The sequence below is a fragment of the Podarcis bocagei genome, assembly GCF_964188305.1.
Source record: "Podarcis bocagei genome assembly, chromosome: 2".
Classification (NCBI taxonomy): Eukaryota; Metazoa; Chordata; class Lepidosauria; order Squamata; family Lacertidae; genus Podarcis; species Podarcis bocagei.
The window spans coordinates 16,594,400-16,611,157 of NC_138126.1; the positions used below are offsets into that span (position 1 = coordinate 16,594,400).

Genomic DNA, 16,758 nt, shown 5'->3' on the forward strand with positions numbered 1-16,758 from the left:
TCTACCCCACTTGTCGTCGTTTCCACAATGTCCTCCAGCGATGCGGAAGACCGTGTTACCATTCAGGCCAGTCTGGTAAGTGCTGCTGGCTTTTGAAAAGGATTTTTTTTTAAAAAAAAAGGTTTTAAAGAGCTATAGGTGTTTGCAGGCTTTATAAACGATGTTCCCCACGACACATAATTTCACATTTATGCGCGGTACCCAAGGACGTAACCCCTGCGTTAGGTGGGGAGATGCCTGTATAATATTTTAATTGCTTTTACGTGTGCAGTTGTTTTACATGTGCGGTTTTAAAATTATTTTTAAACGAAGTTTGTATTTTAAATTACATAGCTTTAACTTTTTGATGGGTGCTGACCTGGGCTCCTTTGGCAGGGGGAAGGACAGAACAGAAATTTAATAAATAAAAATAATACAGTTAATTGTACTTGTGAAATTGCTTCAAGATGCTTTGCAGGAAGCTATTAACAAATGAAATTAATAATAATAATAATAATAATAATAATAATAATAATAATAATAATAATACTATTTCCGGGAGGCAGGGAAATGTCAAGTGCAGTAATGTCGCACCACTGATCTCTTTTCACTTGATGTTACTGGAGAAACTGGAGGAATCAGATGCACGTCAGTCCTAAGCACAAATCTCTCAATTCACGTCAAGTTCAGGGCCTTGGAAAAAGCACCGTTCAATGCAACCAGCTCTGGACTCAGGTGCTTCCAGAGTTTATTCACCTGAGAGAACTCCCCAGTGCAGAATTTAGAACTGTGGCAGTCCAATGTGGGTTCACATTTCCAAGCTTAGTGCTGCACAAAACTCTCTGGGTGATTTGTTAACAGGGAAATACACCTCTCATGGCTCATTCCATGTCAAGTGATCCAGTGTCTTTTATCTTACCATTTTATATTGCTTTCAGTTTTAGTTTCCTAAAAGTAGTATAAGCAAAGATCCCAGATTTCTGCAAGCTATCGTTCTGCTTTGAAATACATTTTTAAAAGAAAAGCCCAACTAGCTTTTAACTGAATAACTTTTTAAAGAAATGCCTGAAGGTCTGGTTTATTCTGCTATATTTCACTCCAAGAAACCCCAATTATGCTAAATAGAATCCAATAAGGCAGACAGGTACGTACAAAATATTTTTATTAACTGTGATGTCATTGAGATCCCAAGATGAAATTTTGCAGGAAGCTCTTAGAAATATTAAATATTCCATACATTTGGGGGGGGGGTCTTAATCATATTGATTTTTTAAAATCACCTTTAAATTTTTTAGCTTAATTTTAAAATTTAAAGGAGGTCCATCATGTGCCACATCATATTAAACTTCTGTATTTTTAGTTTTGAAGTATCTCCATTCTAGGCTGAGCTTTTAAGGTTTTTGTGTAATAGGGCATGATCAAAACTGTCAATTTTTTGAAATTCCAAACCTTCATACGTCAAAAAAGGGGCAAGATGAAAGAATTAAAAGTTTAGATTTAAACTTAGTTTTGCTCATTCAACAAGTGTACAACAGGTGTAAAGAGTGTACAAAGTTTTAAGAAAATTGGATTTACAATTTTATAATATGCAGAGAATAACATGTGCTGAAAAACCAGAGAGGAGCTGAGGGAAGTCTAGGGTGGGGGTTGCTTTTATGAGGAGGGGGGAGGGAAAAAATGGGGGAAGAGGAGCTTGGATTTGATATCCCGCTTTATCACTACCCGAAGGAGTCTCAAAGCGGCTAAAAATCTCCTTTCCCTCCCTCCCCCACAACAAACACTCTGTGAGGTGAGTGAGGCCGAGAGACTTCAGAGAAGTTTGACTGGCCCAAGGTCACCCAGCAGCTGCATGCGGAGGAGCGAGGAATCGAACCCGGTTCACCAGATTACGAGACAACCACTCAACCACTACACCACACTGGCTCTCAGTGTGAGGAGGAGGAGGATGTGTTTTTGATAAATTGTTATGTTGAAATTCCTAATAAAAAACATTCCAAAAAAAAGAAAGAAAATTGGATGGCAAAAAATTAATTAAAAACTGGATCACTTGACATGGAATGACCCTCACCAGAGATTCAGAGTGCTTCTTGTTTGACTGCTCCAGCACAAGGCAACTTGCCCGCGGCAGACAGCTTCTCTTTCACGTGAAACTTCTGGTGCTTCACGATGTGCGACCGGTGAGAGAAGCACTTCCCGCACTCCAAGCACTTGTAAGGCCTCTCGCCCGTGTGGACCCTCTTGTGAGCCAAGACGTTCGAGCGGTCCGAAAAGCGCTTCCCGCACTCGGAGCAGGCGAAGGGCTTTTCCCCTGTGTGGACCCTCCTGTGCCTGGCCAGGGACGAGCTGTCGGCGAAAGACTTCCCGCACTCGGAGCAGGCGTAGGGCCTCTCCCCCGTGTGGATGCGCTGGTGTTTCACGAGCCCCGACTGCTGGGCGAAGAACTTGCCGCACTCCAGGCACGTGTAGGGCTTCTCGGAGGTGTGGACGCGGCAGTGCTTCACGAGCGCCGAGGGCCGGGGAAAACACTTGCCGCACTCCAGGCACTCGTAGGGCTGCTCCCCGGTGTGTATCATCCAGTGGCTCACGAGCGCAGAGTGCTGGTCAAAACATTCCCCACACTCCAGGCACTTGTAGGGGTTGGCTCCCTGGTGAACTCTCTGGTGCGCCACGACGTGCGACCGGTCAGCAAAGCACTTCCCACACTCCAGGCACTTGTAGGGCTTCCTCCCCGTGTGGACCCTCTGGTGCCTCACGAAGGCCGGGTGGTCGGCAAAGTGTTCCCCGCACTGCAAACACTTGTGGGGCTTCTCCTGCAGGTGGGTTTTCTGGTGGGCCGAAAGGGACGACTCCTGAGCGAAGCCCTTCCCGCACTCCAGGCACGTGTGGCGAGGCCCGCCGGCCGCCGCGTGGATGCGCCGGTGCTTCACGAGGGACGAGGGCTGAGGGAAACACCTCCCGCACTCCAGACATTCGTACGGCTCCTCTCCGGTGTGCACCTTCCAGTGGCTCACAAAGGCTGCGTGCTGTTCGAAGCCATCGCCACATTCCTGGCATTTGTAGGTTTTATCTCCCGCCCGGGTCGCGGCGGGGCCCGGCTGCCGAGCAAAACACTCCCCGCACACCAGACACCGGAAAGATCTCTTGCCCACCAAGATTCTCTGGGGCACGCCGCCGCAACGATTCCCACACCGGGGGCACGCTTCCATTTCCGGAGGGTCACCTGGTGGGAGAAAGGAGGATTTCTTAGTCCATGTTTTAAACTAATGGAATCAGAGAACTGTAGAGTTGGAAGGGAGCCCAAGTGTCATCTACTCCAACCCCTTTCAAATACATATACAGTGGTACCTCGGGTTACATACGCTTCAGGTTACACACTCCTCTAACCCAGAAATAGTGCTTCAGGTTAAGAACAGTTTCAGGTTAAGTACGGACCTCTGGAACGAATTAAGTACTTAACCCAGGGTACCACTGTACATACATACACGCCTGCGTAATTTTATCTGTACGCTGCCTTTCCACAGTTCAAACCGTGCTCACATGAAACAAATACATACCCACGACATAGCAAAAGTAGTCAAAATCAATAAATGAATCATTAAAAAATACAAAACCAAACTGAACGATTCCCACATAAATCGCAACAAAATCTAAAATAAAAATACAAAAAAGAAGCAGGGCTCAACAAATAAACCCAAACACCCCGGCCTACTGCAAGAATCTCAGCTAAAGCATCCCTGAGAGGCGGCCATCCAACCTCTGCTTAAAAACCTCCAACGAAGGACAACTCCATAACCTCCTGAGAACCCACGTTTTATGTTCTATGGAGTTTGCGGATCCCGTTCACATCCAGAGGTATCGCTGTATCTTAATTATCTTGAGATGGTGGTTAAAAAGTGATTTAAGAAATGGATGGTGATGATTTTGTTGAATCTATACTGTTACGTTTTGGTTGGAACAGCCTTACTTGTTTTTATGATTCTGTTATTGTAACTCACCCTGGGATATTGTGGATACGAAATTTAATTAATAAATAAATGCACAAGGGGGAAGGAGTGTTCCAGACCATCACTAAAAGGGAGGCAAGGGGAGAACATCAACTGGCCGAGGGGGTTTTTATCACCAACAACTTACCTGAGCAGGCATCAAGGATCCCTGCTTCACTTCTGTTTTGGGATTCAGGTACCCAGAGTTCTTCTCCTCGTTCCATCTGGGAGATGAGTTCAGGCTTTGGGCACAGAAATCCTGTCGGCAAGGCAATGTGAGAGTGTCAGTTTGCATTTCGTAGTACAGAAAGTATCGATCTTTCCTATTCTGCTTAGTTCAAGAGGGTTCTAGAAAGTTTCTTTCTATATGAAAGAAACAGGAAGGTTTCTGTTGTTTGGATTATTTCTTCTGGGAAGCTGAGTACAGCTGGTTTAAACTGCTTCTGTTATCTTTTTGTCAAGGCCATACTGAATATAATAGTAAGACCAGAAGGAACCTGGGCCTCCCTCACTTTCTCTTTTCCGTCTCCTTTGTTCTGGTGTTCTGTTTCTGTTTGCTATAGTCTTACAGTTTAAACTTATTATAAGTATTGTGAGTTTTATTGTAATTGCCACAACTGGATTTTTTATGGACTGTGCCAGTCCTGAATGTGCTGGATTTGTGACCACTGTGCTCATTTGCCTTCAGTACCAGTAAAGCTCTGCTGGATGAAGTACAATTCCCTCTGGTCTATTTTTTGGGAACCCTGCTGTGTGTTTAAGTTTCTTCCTGCTCCTCCTTCATGGCTGACAGAGAGTACTTGATGCACATTGTCAGAATTCCTTAAATAGTGCTAGTCAAACGGAGTCCTGGGGAAATCTGAGATTCCTCAGAAGCTCTTCACGGGTGCATAAGAAGAATTCCCACAGATGAACTTCCATCTTATATAGTGCAGATATAGGTTGATATAGGCTTTCCCAGTAATGATGTATGGAAGTGAGAGCTGGACCATAAAGAAGGCTGATCGCCAAAGAATTGATGCTTTTGAATTATGGTGCTGGAGGAGACTCTTGAGAGTCCCATGGACTGCAAGAAGATCAAACCTCTCCATTCTAAAGGAAATCAGCCCTGAGTGCTCACTGGAAGGACAGATCCTGAAGCTGAGGCTCCAATACTTTGGCCACCTCATGAGAAGAGAAGACTCCCTGGAAAAGACCCTGATGTTGGGAAAGATGGAGGGCACAAGGAGAAGGGGACGACAGAGGACGAGATGGTTGGATAGTGTTCTTGAAGCTACAAACATGAGTCTGACCAAACTGCGGGAGGCAGTGAAAGACAGGAGTGCCTGGCGTGCTCTGGTCCATGGGGTCACGAAGAGTCGGACACGACTAAACGACTAAACAACAACAGGTTGACAGCCTCAGCGAGGATCAGGCCTCTACATCGAGGCTGCAAACTCCTTACCCAGTGAGGTTACATTCCCATAGTTCTCCATCATGACATCCCTGTACAAGGCCCTTTGGTCTGGATCCAGCAGAGCCCCCTGGCTCTCCGTGAAATACACGGCCACATCTTCAAAAGTCACCGGACTCTGTAAGAATAAAGGGTTCTGTCTAGTTCCCACTACTTCATGAACGACATTTCAGGTTTTTTTAAGAAAATGTAATCAATTAGTCAGTGAATAGTTTGAAAAGATTTATGGCATGTCAGCTTTAAAAAATTTGATTTTACAACAACTTCTTTGCATGGGTAACATTCCTAGCTCTAAGCCAGGCATAGGCAAACTCAGCCGCCAGATGTTTTGGGACTACAACTCCCATCATCCCTAGCTAACAGGACCAGTGGTCAGGGATGATGGGAATTGTAGTCACAAAACATCTGAAGGGCTGAGTTTGCCTATGCCTGTTTGCTCCTGGACAGGCAGGTGTCGTTTTGGCTATATAAGCACCGGCAAAAGGAAAACTTAGGCCACTTTTAGTACGTACGCTATGATGTTAAATATGCTTACCACTGACAGAGAGGATAGGTAAACCTCAACATCGCAGGCGGGGAACAAAAGGCAAGTGCCCTTTCTGGCCTTAGGAGGCTGGATTCTCCCTACCCAACATCTTCTATTGTAATGGGAGTTAGAATCACAGAGTTGGAAGGGACCACAAGAACCATTTAGCAATGCAGGAACTTTTCACCCAATTCTTATTATTTTTGAACATGGCTCTCCTATCCTGTGCCAATAGCTCTGTAGATCAGGTGAGCAGAAGAGCCTGGACAGTGGTACCTCTGGTTAAGAACTTAATTCGTTCTGGAGGTCCATTCTTAACCTGAAACTATTCTTAACCTGAAGCACCACTTTAGCTAATGGGGCCTCCTGCTGCCACCGCCGCGCCGCAGCAGCACGATTTCTGTTCTCATCCTGAAGCAAAGTGCTTAACCCGAGGTACTATTTCTGGGTTAGCGGAATCTGTAACCTGAAGCGTCTGTAACCTGAGGTACCACTGCATTTCTGAGCCTCAGCAGAAAATAAGGCTGCTTGCTTGGCATCCCCTACCCCAATCCTATGCTCTGGAAAAGCCTGTCCAAACTGGGCACCCTCCAGATGTTGCACTCCAGTGCCCATCAGTCCTGGCCAGCACGGCCAATGGTCAGGGGGATGATGGGAGTTAGAGTCTAGCAGAAACAGCAGCGGGAAGGGAAGAGGCTTGGGTCAGTTGCCTGGCATAAACATCCTGCTGAACCCAGCAGGACCCGACTCTCAAGTCCAGGGCAGCAGCCAAAGGTGCCTGTTCCTTCCCCATCGCAGAGCCTTCCTCCTTACCTGACCCAGCTCCGTTGCCATATAAGTGAAAATTGCGTAAGTGGGGAGCACCCTCTAAATGCCCTCTCTGCCGCTCTCTCTCCAATCCAGATCAGAAATACAGTGGTACCTCAGGTTACATACGCTTCAGGTTACATATGCGTCAGGTTACAGACTCCTCTAACCCAGAAATCGTGCTTCAGGTTAAGAACTTTGCTTCAGGATGACAACAGAAATCATGCTCCAGCGGTGCGGCGGCAGCAGGAGGCCCCATTAACTAAAGTGGTGCTTCAGGTTAAGAACAGTTTCAGGTTAAGTGCAGACCTCCGGAACGAATTAAGTACTTAACCCGAGGTACCACTGTACTATAGCAAAACTAGCCACAACTGGAATTGAAGCTGGAATTGAAGCAGGAGGCAGGATCATAGCTGTCAAGTTTTCCCTCTCAAGTCAGGGCAGCAGCCATAGGTGCCTGTTCCTTCCCCATCGCAGAGCCTTCCTCCTTACCTGAGTCAGCTCCGTTGCTGCCCTGGCCATTTCTACAGAAAGGGGGGATAATCCGGATTCAAGCGCCGACATCATTCTGCATTCTGCGGGGGACCAAAGGGTGGCTTATCAAAATTGGGGATACGAGCAACACAGAGTCACATACATGCAACCCTCTTCGCCCCACTTGTTCCCAGAGCATCCTCTACTTCACTTTCCCCTTTTCTCCCCGCCCCCAACCAAATAATAATAATAATAATATTTTTAAAAATAATATTTATAACCCGCCCTTCCCGGTTCAGAAAATCAGGCTCAGGGCTGCTAACAACAAATTTATGCAACAAAAAACAGCATAAAATACAGTATAAAACGTGAACAACAATAAATTCAGAATTCAATAATCAATTTAGGGGGGAAATCCATCCAATAAACATTCGATGAACCACCAGGGCTAGCTGGCTAAATTAGTCCTATCTGGGCCAGCGAGGAGACCAGGGGAGAATTAGCTGTGGGATCCCAGTTAACAACCCTGTCAGGCTGAGAGAGACACACAGAGAGAAAACAGAGCAGAAGAGAACAGAAGAGAGGAGAGAAAGAGAGAGAGAATATGAATATATCTGATCATGGGATAGCCAAGTGAGCTTCAAGGCCATTGGGTACCCAATCTCCCTCGTCTCAGTCCAACACTCTTAACCACACTAGCCTTCTGGATAAAAGGTGCCCTCTTAAGAAAAAGAAAGAAAAAAGACTTTTGGCTATCTCTATCCTCTTCCGGGACCAAAAGGGCAGCCATCCCTAAACTGCGGACCAATAGCCTCCCAGGCAAGGTTGCCTTGGGAGTGTGGAGAGAGAAGTGGCAGCAGGTTGATGGAATCCTATTGAGTGTGCAGGCAAGGAACGGGAATTAGCCATTCCAGCTACTTCCTTTGGGAGCCTTATTTGCCTTCTTTGTCTGGTTATGTCCCCCGCCCCCTTTAGTTTTATTTTTCAGTCCGGAAAGCACTTATCCAGCAACAATGGCAGGGCGTGCAAAGAGAGGAGCCTTTTTGCAAAAAAAGAGTTCTGCCTCCTCCTGCTCCTCCTCCTCCTCCCAGCTCCATGACGTCTTTCGCCCCTCCAGGGTCCCCCAAAAGCCAGCCCGCCCACCCACCCACCCCTTGCGCGCCTTCACGGGGCTCCGGCGGGCGCTTCCTCGGCGTCGCTCCTGACAATTCCATCCCATCCCTCATCCGGGCTCCTCCAAGCTGGGGCGCACGGAAGCCCAGTGGCCGCTGGGAATTGTAGTCCTTTGGCCCGCGTCCTTCCGTTGCGGGAAGTTATGCTTTGCAAAGGGGGTTTCTGGGAATTGTAGTCCTCGCTTCCCTGCCCTGCTCGCAGCTGGCGCTTTGGAAACAAGAGTTGGTGCTTGCTTTTGGCAGTTCTTGCGTGGTGGTGGGAGGGGGGGGCAGCCTAACGTTGTTTTTGTTTAATAATAATAATAATGTATATTGTATTTTAAAATTGGGTTTCAGAGTTTTTAGGGGTTTTTGAATGTTTTATGTAGTTTTTCAAATTCATTGTATGGGACAATGACAATAAAGATATTGTATATCGAATAATAATAATAATAATAATAATAATAATAATAATAATAATAATAATAATAATAATAATTTTATTTTATTTATACCCCGCCCTGCGCCCGGCCAAAGTCGGGCGCAGGGCGGCTAACACCAGTAAAATTACAATGGAAACATAATAGGAGGTGGGAACCCAATTTAAAATACAGGTTAAAATGCAATTTAAAAAGCAGCCTCATTTTAAAAGTAGCCCCCACCTTTCTCCCCTGACAGATAAAAATAAGAACAGCTGAAAATTTGGGAGGGGGGTGAATAATTAAAAAGCAATTAAATTAAGTATAACGTTAGGGATTAAACCATATATAGAGCCTTGCTAATTGCTGCAGAATTTCCTTCCCCCCACCCCCCCAATGTGCTGCAAAGTCCTGCACTGCAGAGGGTCGGGCTAGAGTGGGGTCCCTTCCCACTCTACAATTCTGAGATTCTATGAAATATTTGTTAAACCTCAACAATATTCCGCCGTACTCATGTTCCATGTTTGCATTGATGCTTCTTTAATACTCTTCTCCCACCCTCTCCTGGGTATCTTCTCTCTTTTCTTTCTTATTACCCCCACCCCTTCTCTTATGATTTTAAAGCTGCAATAAAATTATATGAGGGGGGAAAGGAAATAAACAGGGCCTTGCTGGATCAGGCAAAGAATCCTTATAACAACTTTGGATCGGCAGAACTGGCACTGTTACAGGTACCATATTATACTTGCTCCAGGTTGGTAGGGAATCAATCTTTTAGTGTGGCACCATTTACACTTTGGAACTCCCTTTCTATTGACATCAGGCAGATGCCTTCACTGAACTCTTTTCAGTGCCTGCTGGAAACATTTTTGCTTATGCATGCCTACCCAGATATGTAGAATGCTGACGTGTGTTTTATTCAACTTTTTATCTTATTGTTGACATCAATTTTTTAAAGAGTTGTCTTTACTGATAATTACATTGTTTCATTCTTTTTTATTCAAACTGCTTTGAAGTTGTTGGTGGGCTGTTGTTGTTTTGCAATCAAGTGGTATACATTTTTATGCAGTAAATAAATATTGAATCCTAGAGTTGTTTCCCATGAACTTTCTTCTTTTTTTCTTTTAAAGAAAGGCTTGTGCTGTAAGTTACGGGATATAATGAACATAGTCAAATGAAAAGATAAAGTGAAAATACAACAACGGATATTGTTTTATGATAACTTGGAAGTTCCTTTATTGATTACAAGGAATATATGTTAAAACTTTTCTTAACCGTTAACGTGAAAAGTTACGTTTATCCATACAGAACACAAAGACAAGAGACATCACAAAAACCCCCAGGTAAGAAAAAAATCCAATCAGGTTACATCGTTTAATGCATTCTTCTTACCCACTCACGTAAATGATCCAATATATAAGTACCCTATATACTGAGTTTATTCTGAGTATTCATTCTTTCAATCAATCAATCAATCAATCAATCAGCTTACAGCAAGCCCAAGTTACTCTCAAACCGTCCAGAATATTATTCCACTTTTAAATATTACAAGTGCCTTGCATTAAAATATTAACAATAGATCTATGCTGCTGGAGCCAGAAGGATAGTTACCGTATTTTTCGCTCTATAAGATGCACCAGACCACAAGATGCACCTAGTTTTTGGAGGAGGAAAACAAGAAAAAAAATATTCTGAATCTCAGAAGCCAGAACAGCAAGAGGGATCGCTGCGCAGTGAAAGCAGCAATCCCTCCTGCTGTTCTGGCTTCTGGGATAGCTGCACAGCCTGCATTCGCTCCATAAGACACACACACATTTCCCCATACTTTTAAGGAGGGAAAAAGTGAGTCTTATAGAGCAAAAAATACTGTATGTTCTACCTCCACTGTCGGAGAAAGTATGCCTCTGAAAACCAGCTGCGAGGAGTTGCAAGGAAGGAGAGCACAGCTGTGATCAGGATTCCTACTTGTGGGCTCCCCAAGGCCACTGTGAGAATAGGATAGGCTTCATGCGCCTTTGGGCTGTTCCGGCACAGCTCTTCTGACGTTCCTATGAACCGGTGGCGCCCGTTGTAGTTTCACTGCCCAGGCGCCAGTCGTTACTCCATTTGAGGCCACAACGAGCGGGAGAAGGAGGAGCGCTCGCTGAATGTGCAACCGGCAAACTCACCTCCAGTGTTGGGGTCTGATGGCAATTGACACTGGCCAGCCCCCATGACCCACCAGAGGACACATGCTGACGGTGTCTGCCATAAAAACAATGCCCGTTTCGCCCTGGCAAGCAGAGCAAAAACAACAGGGTCACGGAAGAAGGGGAGCAAAAGGAAGGGGTGGCCCCATAGTGATGCAACAGGGCCACTTCCTTGCCTGCCAGGAAGCCTGACTGTTTAGGGCAGATGTCTAGCCTGCAAACACCAGTTTGTGAGCCAAGTGGCCACTGACCAAGGAGGAGCAACCCCAGGTTTTTCTGGCAGCACCCAAAGGAAGTTGAGAGAATAAAGGTCAGGAAGGTGGGTCAACAACCCCAATGTTACCCCTGAATTTCTCAAGCGACTCTGGGGGCACCCAATAACACACCAACCCGTGATTTTGATTTAGCTACAACTTGCTACCTCCCGTTTATTTTGGATCTTCAGGGGTGGAAGGGAATATTCCCCCCATCTTTATTTTCCATTTCATCAATTCTATCTAACGTTGATTAAATTATTTTCCTCCAGTATTTCTTAATTTTTAATTCAAGCTTGCTGAATATCATTTGTTCATATATCTGCATCTTTTTAGCCTATTCAGTTTTTATTTTAACCAGGCTATGGGCTATTTCCACCTATGTAATACTGATTAATATTTTTATCATTTTTTTCTTTATTTGCAATATATATCATTCATAAATGGTGATTTATACACTGCTTTTTTTTGTTTTTGTAACCCCACCTCCTGACACAGAAGCACCATGTGTCTCAGTTATGTTTAATTTTGAAGTCATTTCAGCTTTTAAACAAAGGTATCATCCCACAAATGTGTTCTGCTGATTTAGAATATTTTTTCAGTTTTATTCAAGAAGTGTGATGAAATATTTCTGTCCTTGTTCTTTCCCATGCAGAGCTACTTTATATTTATATTTAATATTTAAAAATCTACAGGATTTTTACAAAGTAGTTCTAAGGATATGGGATTCATAAACTAATTTTGTCACCCAGAGCACTCATTATTCTCCCCTTACATAATCCTATGAAATTTAACTGCAATTTGCTATTACCTCTATCAATCAGATTGCAAACACTGAATCTTATTTGAGATTTCTATTCTAAACACACTTACTAGACAGCAAATCCCACTGAAGACAGTGGGATATTTGTCTCAGTAAACTTGCGCTCTGAATCAGTTGAATATATCCAATAAAACTGATTTTTCACAACACCACAATACTCAAAATCTAATACCTACTTCAATTAAGAAATATTTATTTCTTAAAAACCAACATGATAAATTAATATAATTAATCATCACAGGTCCCCAATTTGCCATCTCTCTCCTCACGATTGTAATGACTGCAGTAATCACACTGTGGAAAACATTTACAGAACGTTGCATACATATCCAATATTAATTTGCTGGAGTCTTTTTATCCAACATTTAACCACAAGATTATTATGCATATCAAATGCCAACTGCTCTTATAAATCCCCCTATCTATTAAACCGATTAATAAGTTCCTTCTTTTATTTAACAACACCAACCAAGGTTGCCATAGTTCATAAAGTGAAACTCAGGACACAGAAGTTATTTTTGGCAAAGTTTTCAAGCCTTTTTTTGCTAAATCTTTTTTTAAAAAAGTGGTTTTGAGCTACAGTATTTTTAATGCCAATTGCCAAAATCTACACTACCGACATGGGCCACGTCTGGAAAATTCCACATGTATGTCAACCCTACTTTAACATTGCACACGATCCTGACAAGTACAGTACTTTTGAGTGCCCTTCGATTTTGACCGCCAGTGTTAAGCAACTACCATATTTTTCGCTCTATAAGACGCACCAGACCACAAGACGCACCTAGTTTTTGGAGGAGGAAAACAAGAAAAAAAATATTCTGAATCTCAGAAGCCAGAACAGCAAGAGGGATCCCTGCGCAGTGAAAGCAGCAATCCCTCTTGCTGTTCTGGCTTCTGGGATAGCTGCGCAGCCTGCATTCGCGCCATATGACGCACACAAATTTCCCCTTACTTTTTAGGAGGGGAAAAGTCTTATAGAGCAAAAAATACGGTAACTGTTCCAAACTCTCCCACTGAACTCAAATGAGAAGCTGTAGAATCACAGAATCGTAGCGCTGGAAGGGATCCCAAGGGTCATCTAATCCAACCCCCTGCAAGGCATGAATCTCCCCCCCCCCCCCGCCTTGGGGCTCAAACGCACAACCGTGAAATTAAGAGTCTCATGCTCTGTTGCCGGAGCTACCCTATCTGAGTTAAGTGCAAAGCTCATGTTTTGCACGGATTGCCAAGCAGTTATGACCATGCCATGCTAGATGGATTCAAGGTTTGACTATAAGGCAGCTTCACGTGTCTCGCTATGAGATTTGGAATTGCTTAAATTAGGCTGGGTTGTGCCTATTGATTCTCGCTTAATTCTTTCCAGTTGTCAGCGCCTAGGGGCTGTATCTAGCACTTGCAGCTGTGCTCATGCAGCAGACTTCCATGAGTACAACAAAACTTCTACTGCTTCTCCGGTCCCCTCCACCAGCACCCTCAAAATCAGCTCCCAAGGGATGGGGAAGTCAGGTTATTATTTCCACCCCGCAAGGTGGAAAGGAGAGGAAATGGAAGTTCCATTGCATAAGCAAAACTCCAGCGTTCAACGCAGCCCTTTGTAGTGATTAATACTATGAGGTTGTGTTTTAAAAAAGAAAAAACGCCAGAAATTTCTGAGCCTGTTTAAAAAACCCCCAGAAAGCTTTAAAGCGTAATTTGAGCCACGCCAAACGCAAAAGAACAAGAAGCAATGAAATATTGCATGTATACACGCACATGCATACTGTTCCTATGTAGTGGAATATCAAATCAATAAACATTATAGGATTATAATGAAATTATAAATTATCGAAGGCAAACTTCACATAAATTGCAAGCTGGAACAAAACATGCAGCACAAAGCAAACATAGAGGGAAAATGAAGGTCACAAACACAACACAAAGAGCAAAGAGCCATGACTGGTACAGATGTACAGAATGGTGAGCCGTGAAACGAACTTTCCAAGTGCTAGGAATGAACTAGTTCGGTTTCGCAAAGTTCACTGGATTACTTCAAAAAATCTCCAAAGTCGTCCCTATAATCCCCGGGGGAAGAGAACGTGAATTAAGTTTGTTTTGAGGGTAGAACTTTGAACCATGTCTAGTTCAGCTTCAGCTTCTTTCTCTTACGTGCGTTTTTGACCCTTCTAGACTCCTTGGGCCTTTAAAATCGTTAATTGTTTCAACAAAACAAAACAAACAATTCACACCTTGTCTTCTTAAACTATATCTCACTCTTCAGCACAGCAGCCTGTAGCATCCTGAATGCTGAGATTCTTTTTGGTCAATGATCCTTTAGGCGCACTTGAATTGAACTGTGGTCCGAACTAGTTCGTTTTGCAAAGGGAAGACACTGAACTGGGAGAAGTTAACTTTTGGACTCACTGAACTTGAGCTAGTTCCTATGGGGAAAAAAGAGCTTTCTAAGCTCCAGACTGACTTTCCAACTTGGCCTACAGCTAGGTAGCCAATAAGTAAATAATTCATTTAACATCCCCATCGTTTTATTTTTTTATATTTGTAGCCCACCTCTCCTCCAACGGGAAGCACATGCCCTCCCCCAAATTTTTATGTCAGTTTATTCTGGTGGGTTAGTGAGAAAAATCCTGTCATGCAAAATGGTGGTTTAGGCAGGGCTGGCCTTGCATGAGGCGGCCGAGGAGGAGAGCTGAAGGCAAGAACTGAGGTCTTAATGGTACAAGAAGACTTTTCAAAGTGTTTGCCCTGGGAGGGCAAGGAAGGGCGCCATTTTGGCTCTGCTTCAGGCCGGAGATAAACATCATTAGACTCTGCTGCAGGTTCCAAAATGGACTCTGTGTGTGTGTGTGAGAGAGAGAGAGAGAGAGATCATGCTCACTGCATACATTTAAAGCAGTATAAAACTACTTTATAAACGGTCATGGCTTCCCCCCAATAATTATGGGAGCTATAGTTTGTTAAGGGTGCCGAGAGTACATTCCCCCTCTCAGAGCTACAGTTCCCAGAGGGATTGACTGTTAAAACCGCTCTGGGAATTGTAGCCCTTGTGAGGGGAATAGGGAGGTCTCCTCACAACACTCGGCACCCTTAACAAACTACAGTTCCCAGGATTCCTTGGGGGAAGCCATGACTGTTCAAAGCGGTGCAACAGTGCTTTAAATGGGATCCCTGAGAAGGGGGTCTGTGCATATTTTATACCCCAAAATCCACCCACTCTGTACCCACCTCTATGGGATCCCTGTCAGGGTGAAGTACTATCTGGGCTAAGAGAGAGGTTCTCTCTTGGCAGCTGCAATGTCCCCATGGGATACTGCTTTTCCTTTCAAAAGCGCATGGTGACGGCACATTTAATGCAACCAGAATTTCAGAAACACTGCTAGGAACCGGAATCAAGCCTCCTTCCTGTCCCTGGTGACCCCCCCACCCCCAGCCATTAAGAACCAAGGCTGCCCCTATCTGTCTATAAGCCTGCTCCAGGTTCTGGTTTAATTTAAAAATTGAAATAACTTTTATTGTGTTTTTTTTTCAAAAAGGAGGAGGTTATACAAGATTTTGCAAAACAGTGCTATCAAAGAAGGACTCTAGTGGCAAGATAAATACCCCGTATACAATTATAGATCATTGTCGAACATAAAATAAAGCCTAAATAAATAAATAAACAGCACCTACGCAGATGTGTGGAAGGTAACAACTAGAACTGTGTATAACACAGACGACGTAATGGTTGACCAAGACAAGCTCTGGCACCCTCCATATGTTTCCAGACTACAGCTCCCTTCGTCTCTGACCGTTGGCCATGCTTGGCGGCAGCTGAATGGAGCTGAAAGGTTGATACCCTACACACTTTGAGCTCTGGCTCCACCCATCACAGACTTTGGCCCCACGCACTGCTGGCAGGATGTGGCCCCCAACAGATCACCCTCAAGAGAAAGTGGCCCTCAGTGTGTGTGTGTGTTTGTGTGGAGTTTCACCACCCCTGCTCTAGAGCACTGTTTCCCAACCTTGGGCCTCCAGCTCTTTTTGAACTACAATTCCCATCATCCCTGACCACTGGTCTTGCTAGCTAGGGATGATGGGTCCAAAAACAGCTGGAGGCCCAAGGTTGGGAAACACTGCTCTAGAGTACGACAGAACGCTGCAAACCGTAATATACATAGCTAGATGCTCATAAGCATTATCTCGCCTTAGAGACACAGAACTGAGCATAAACTAGGCCGCTAAGCAGCAACAACCAAAGTATTTAAACGACAACAGTGCTAATCGGAAAACTGAAGTGCTTACCCCTACTGTACCATTCCAATTCAAACCCTAACGCGACAGGTGCCCGGAATCGGGCTTCGGGTCGCAAAACTGCCATACGGAACATTTTAAAGCCAGCATTACAGATCAGAACAGCTTTGTTTATATAGCTGTACGTTCAGCTGAAATCTTTCCTCTTCTCCCAAATACTCAAAAGCAGCTTATAATTTTCTTTAAGGCATTCGGCCCCGATTCCCGAAATTCTACTCTTCCTGCTGCTTCAGTGACTGATGGGAACATAGGTGTGGCCAGTGGCGTAGCGTGGGGGGTGCAGGGGGGGCCGGCCGCACCGGGCGCAACATCTGGGGGTTAGGGTTAGGGGGCGCAAATCCACGGGTTAGGGGGCGCAAATCCACGGGTTAGGGGGCGCAAATTACTTGCCTTGCCCCGGGTGCTGACAACCC

The 16,758-nt window shown here is 44.5% G+C and overlaps 1 protein-coding gene and 1 long non-coding RNA gene across 3 annotated transcripts; one reads left to right on the plus strand and one right to left on the minus strand.

The window, feature by feature from the left end:
• Positions 1-1,977: 1,977 nt before the first annotated feature.
• Positions 1,978-8,463, minus strand: LOC308580755 (uncharacterized protein). 2 transcript variants are annotated; one of them, XM_081182892.1, is made up of 5 exons: positions 8,370-8,463; positions 7,241-7,323; positions 5,407-5,533; positions 4,111-4,221; positions 1,978-3,199 (listed from the first exon to the last, which is right to left on the minus strand). In XM_081182892.1, exons 1-5 carry the CDS (start codon positions 8,446-8,448, stop codon positions 2,055-2,057), a joined length of 1,545 nt encoding a protein of 514 aa, XP_081039018.1. In that variant the 5' UTR covers positions 8,449-8,463; the 3' UTR covers positions 1,978-2,054. The 2 variants fall into 2 exon arrangements, with proteins under 2 accessions (XP_081039018.1, XP_081039019.1); XM_081182893.1 differs by having other exon boundaries at positions 8,374-8,458.
• A 1,525-nt stretch (positions 8,464-9,988) lies between these two features.
• LOC308581343 lies at positions 9,989-16,264 on the plus strand. The gene is made up of 3 exons (XR_014004991.1): positions 9,989-12,784; positions 13,042-16,019; positions 16,144-16,264. It is a non-coding gene; the product is annotated as an uncharacterized lncRNA (long non-coding RNA).
• The last annotated feature ends 494 nt before the right edge of the window (positions 16,265-16,758 follow it).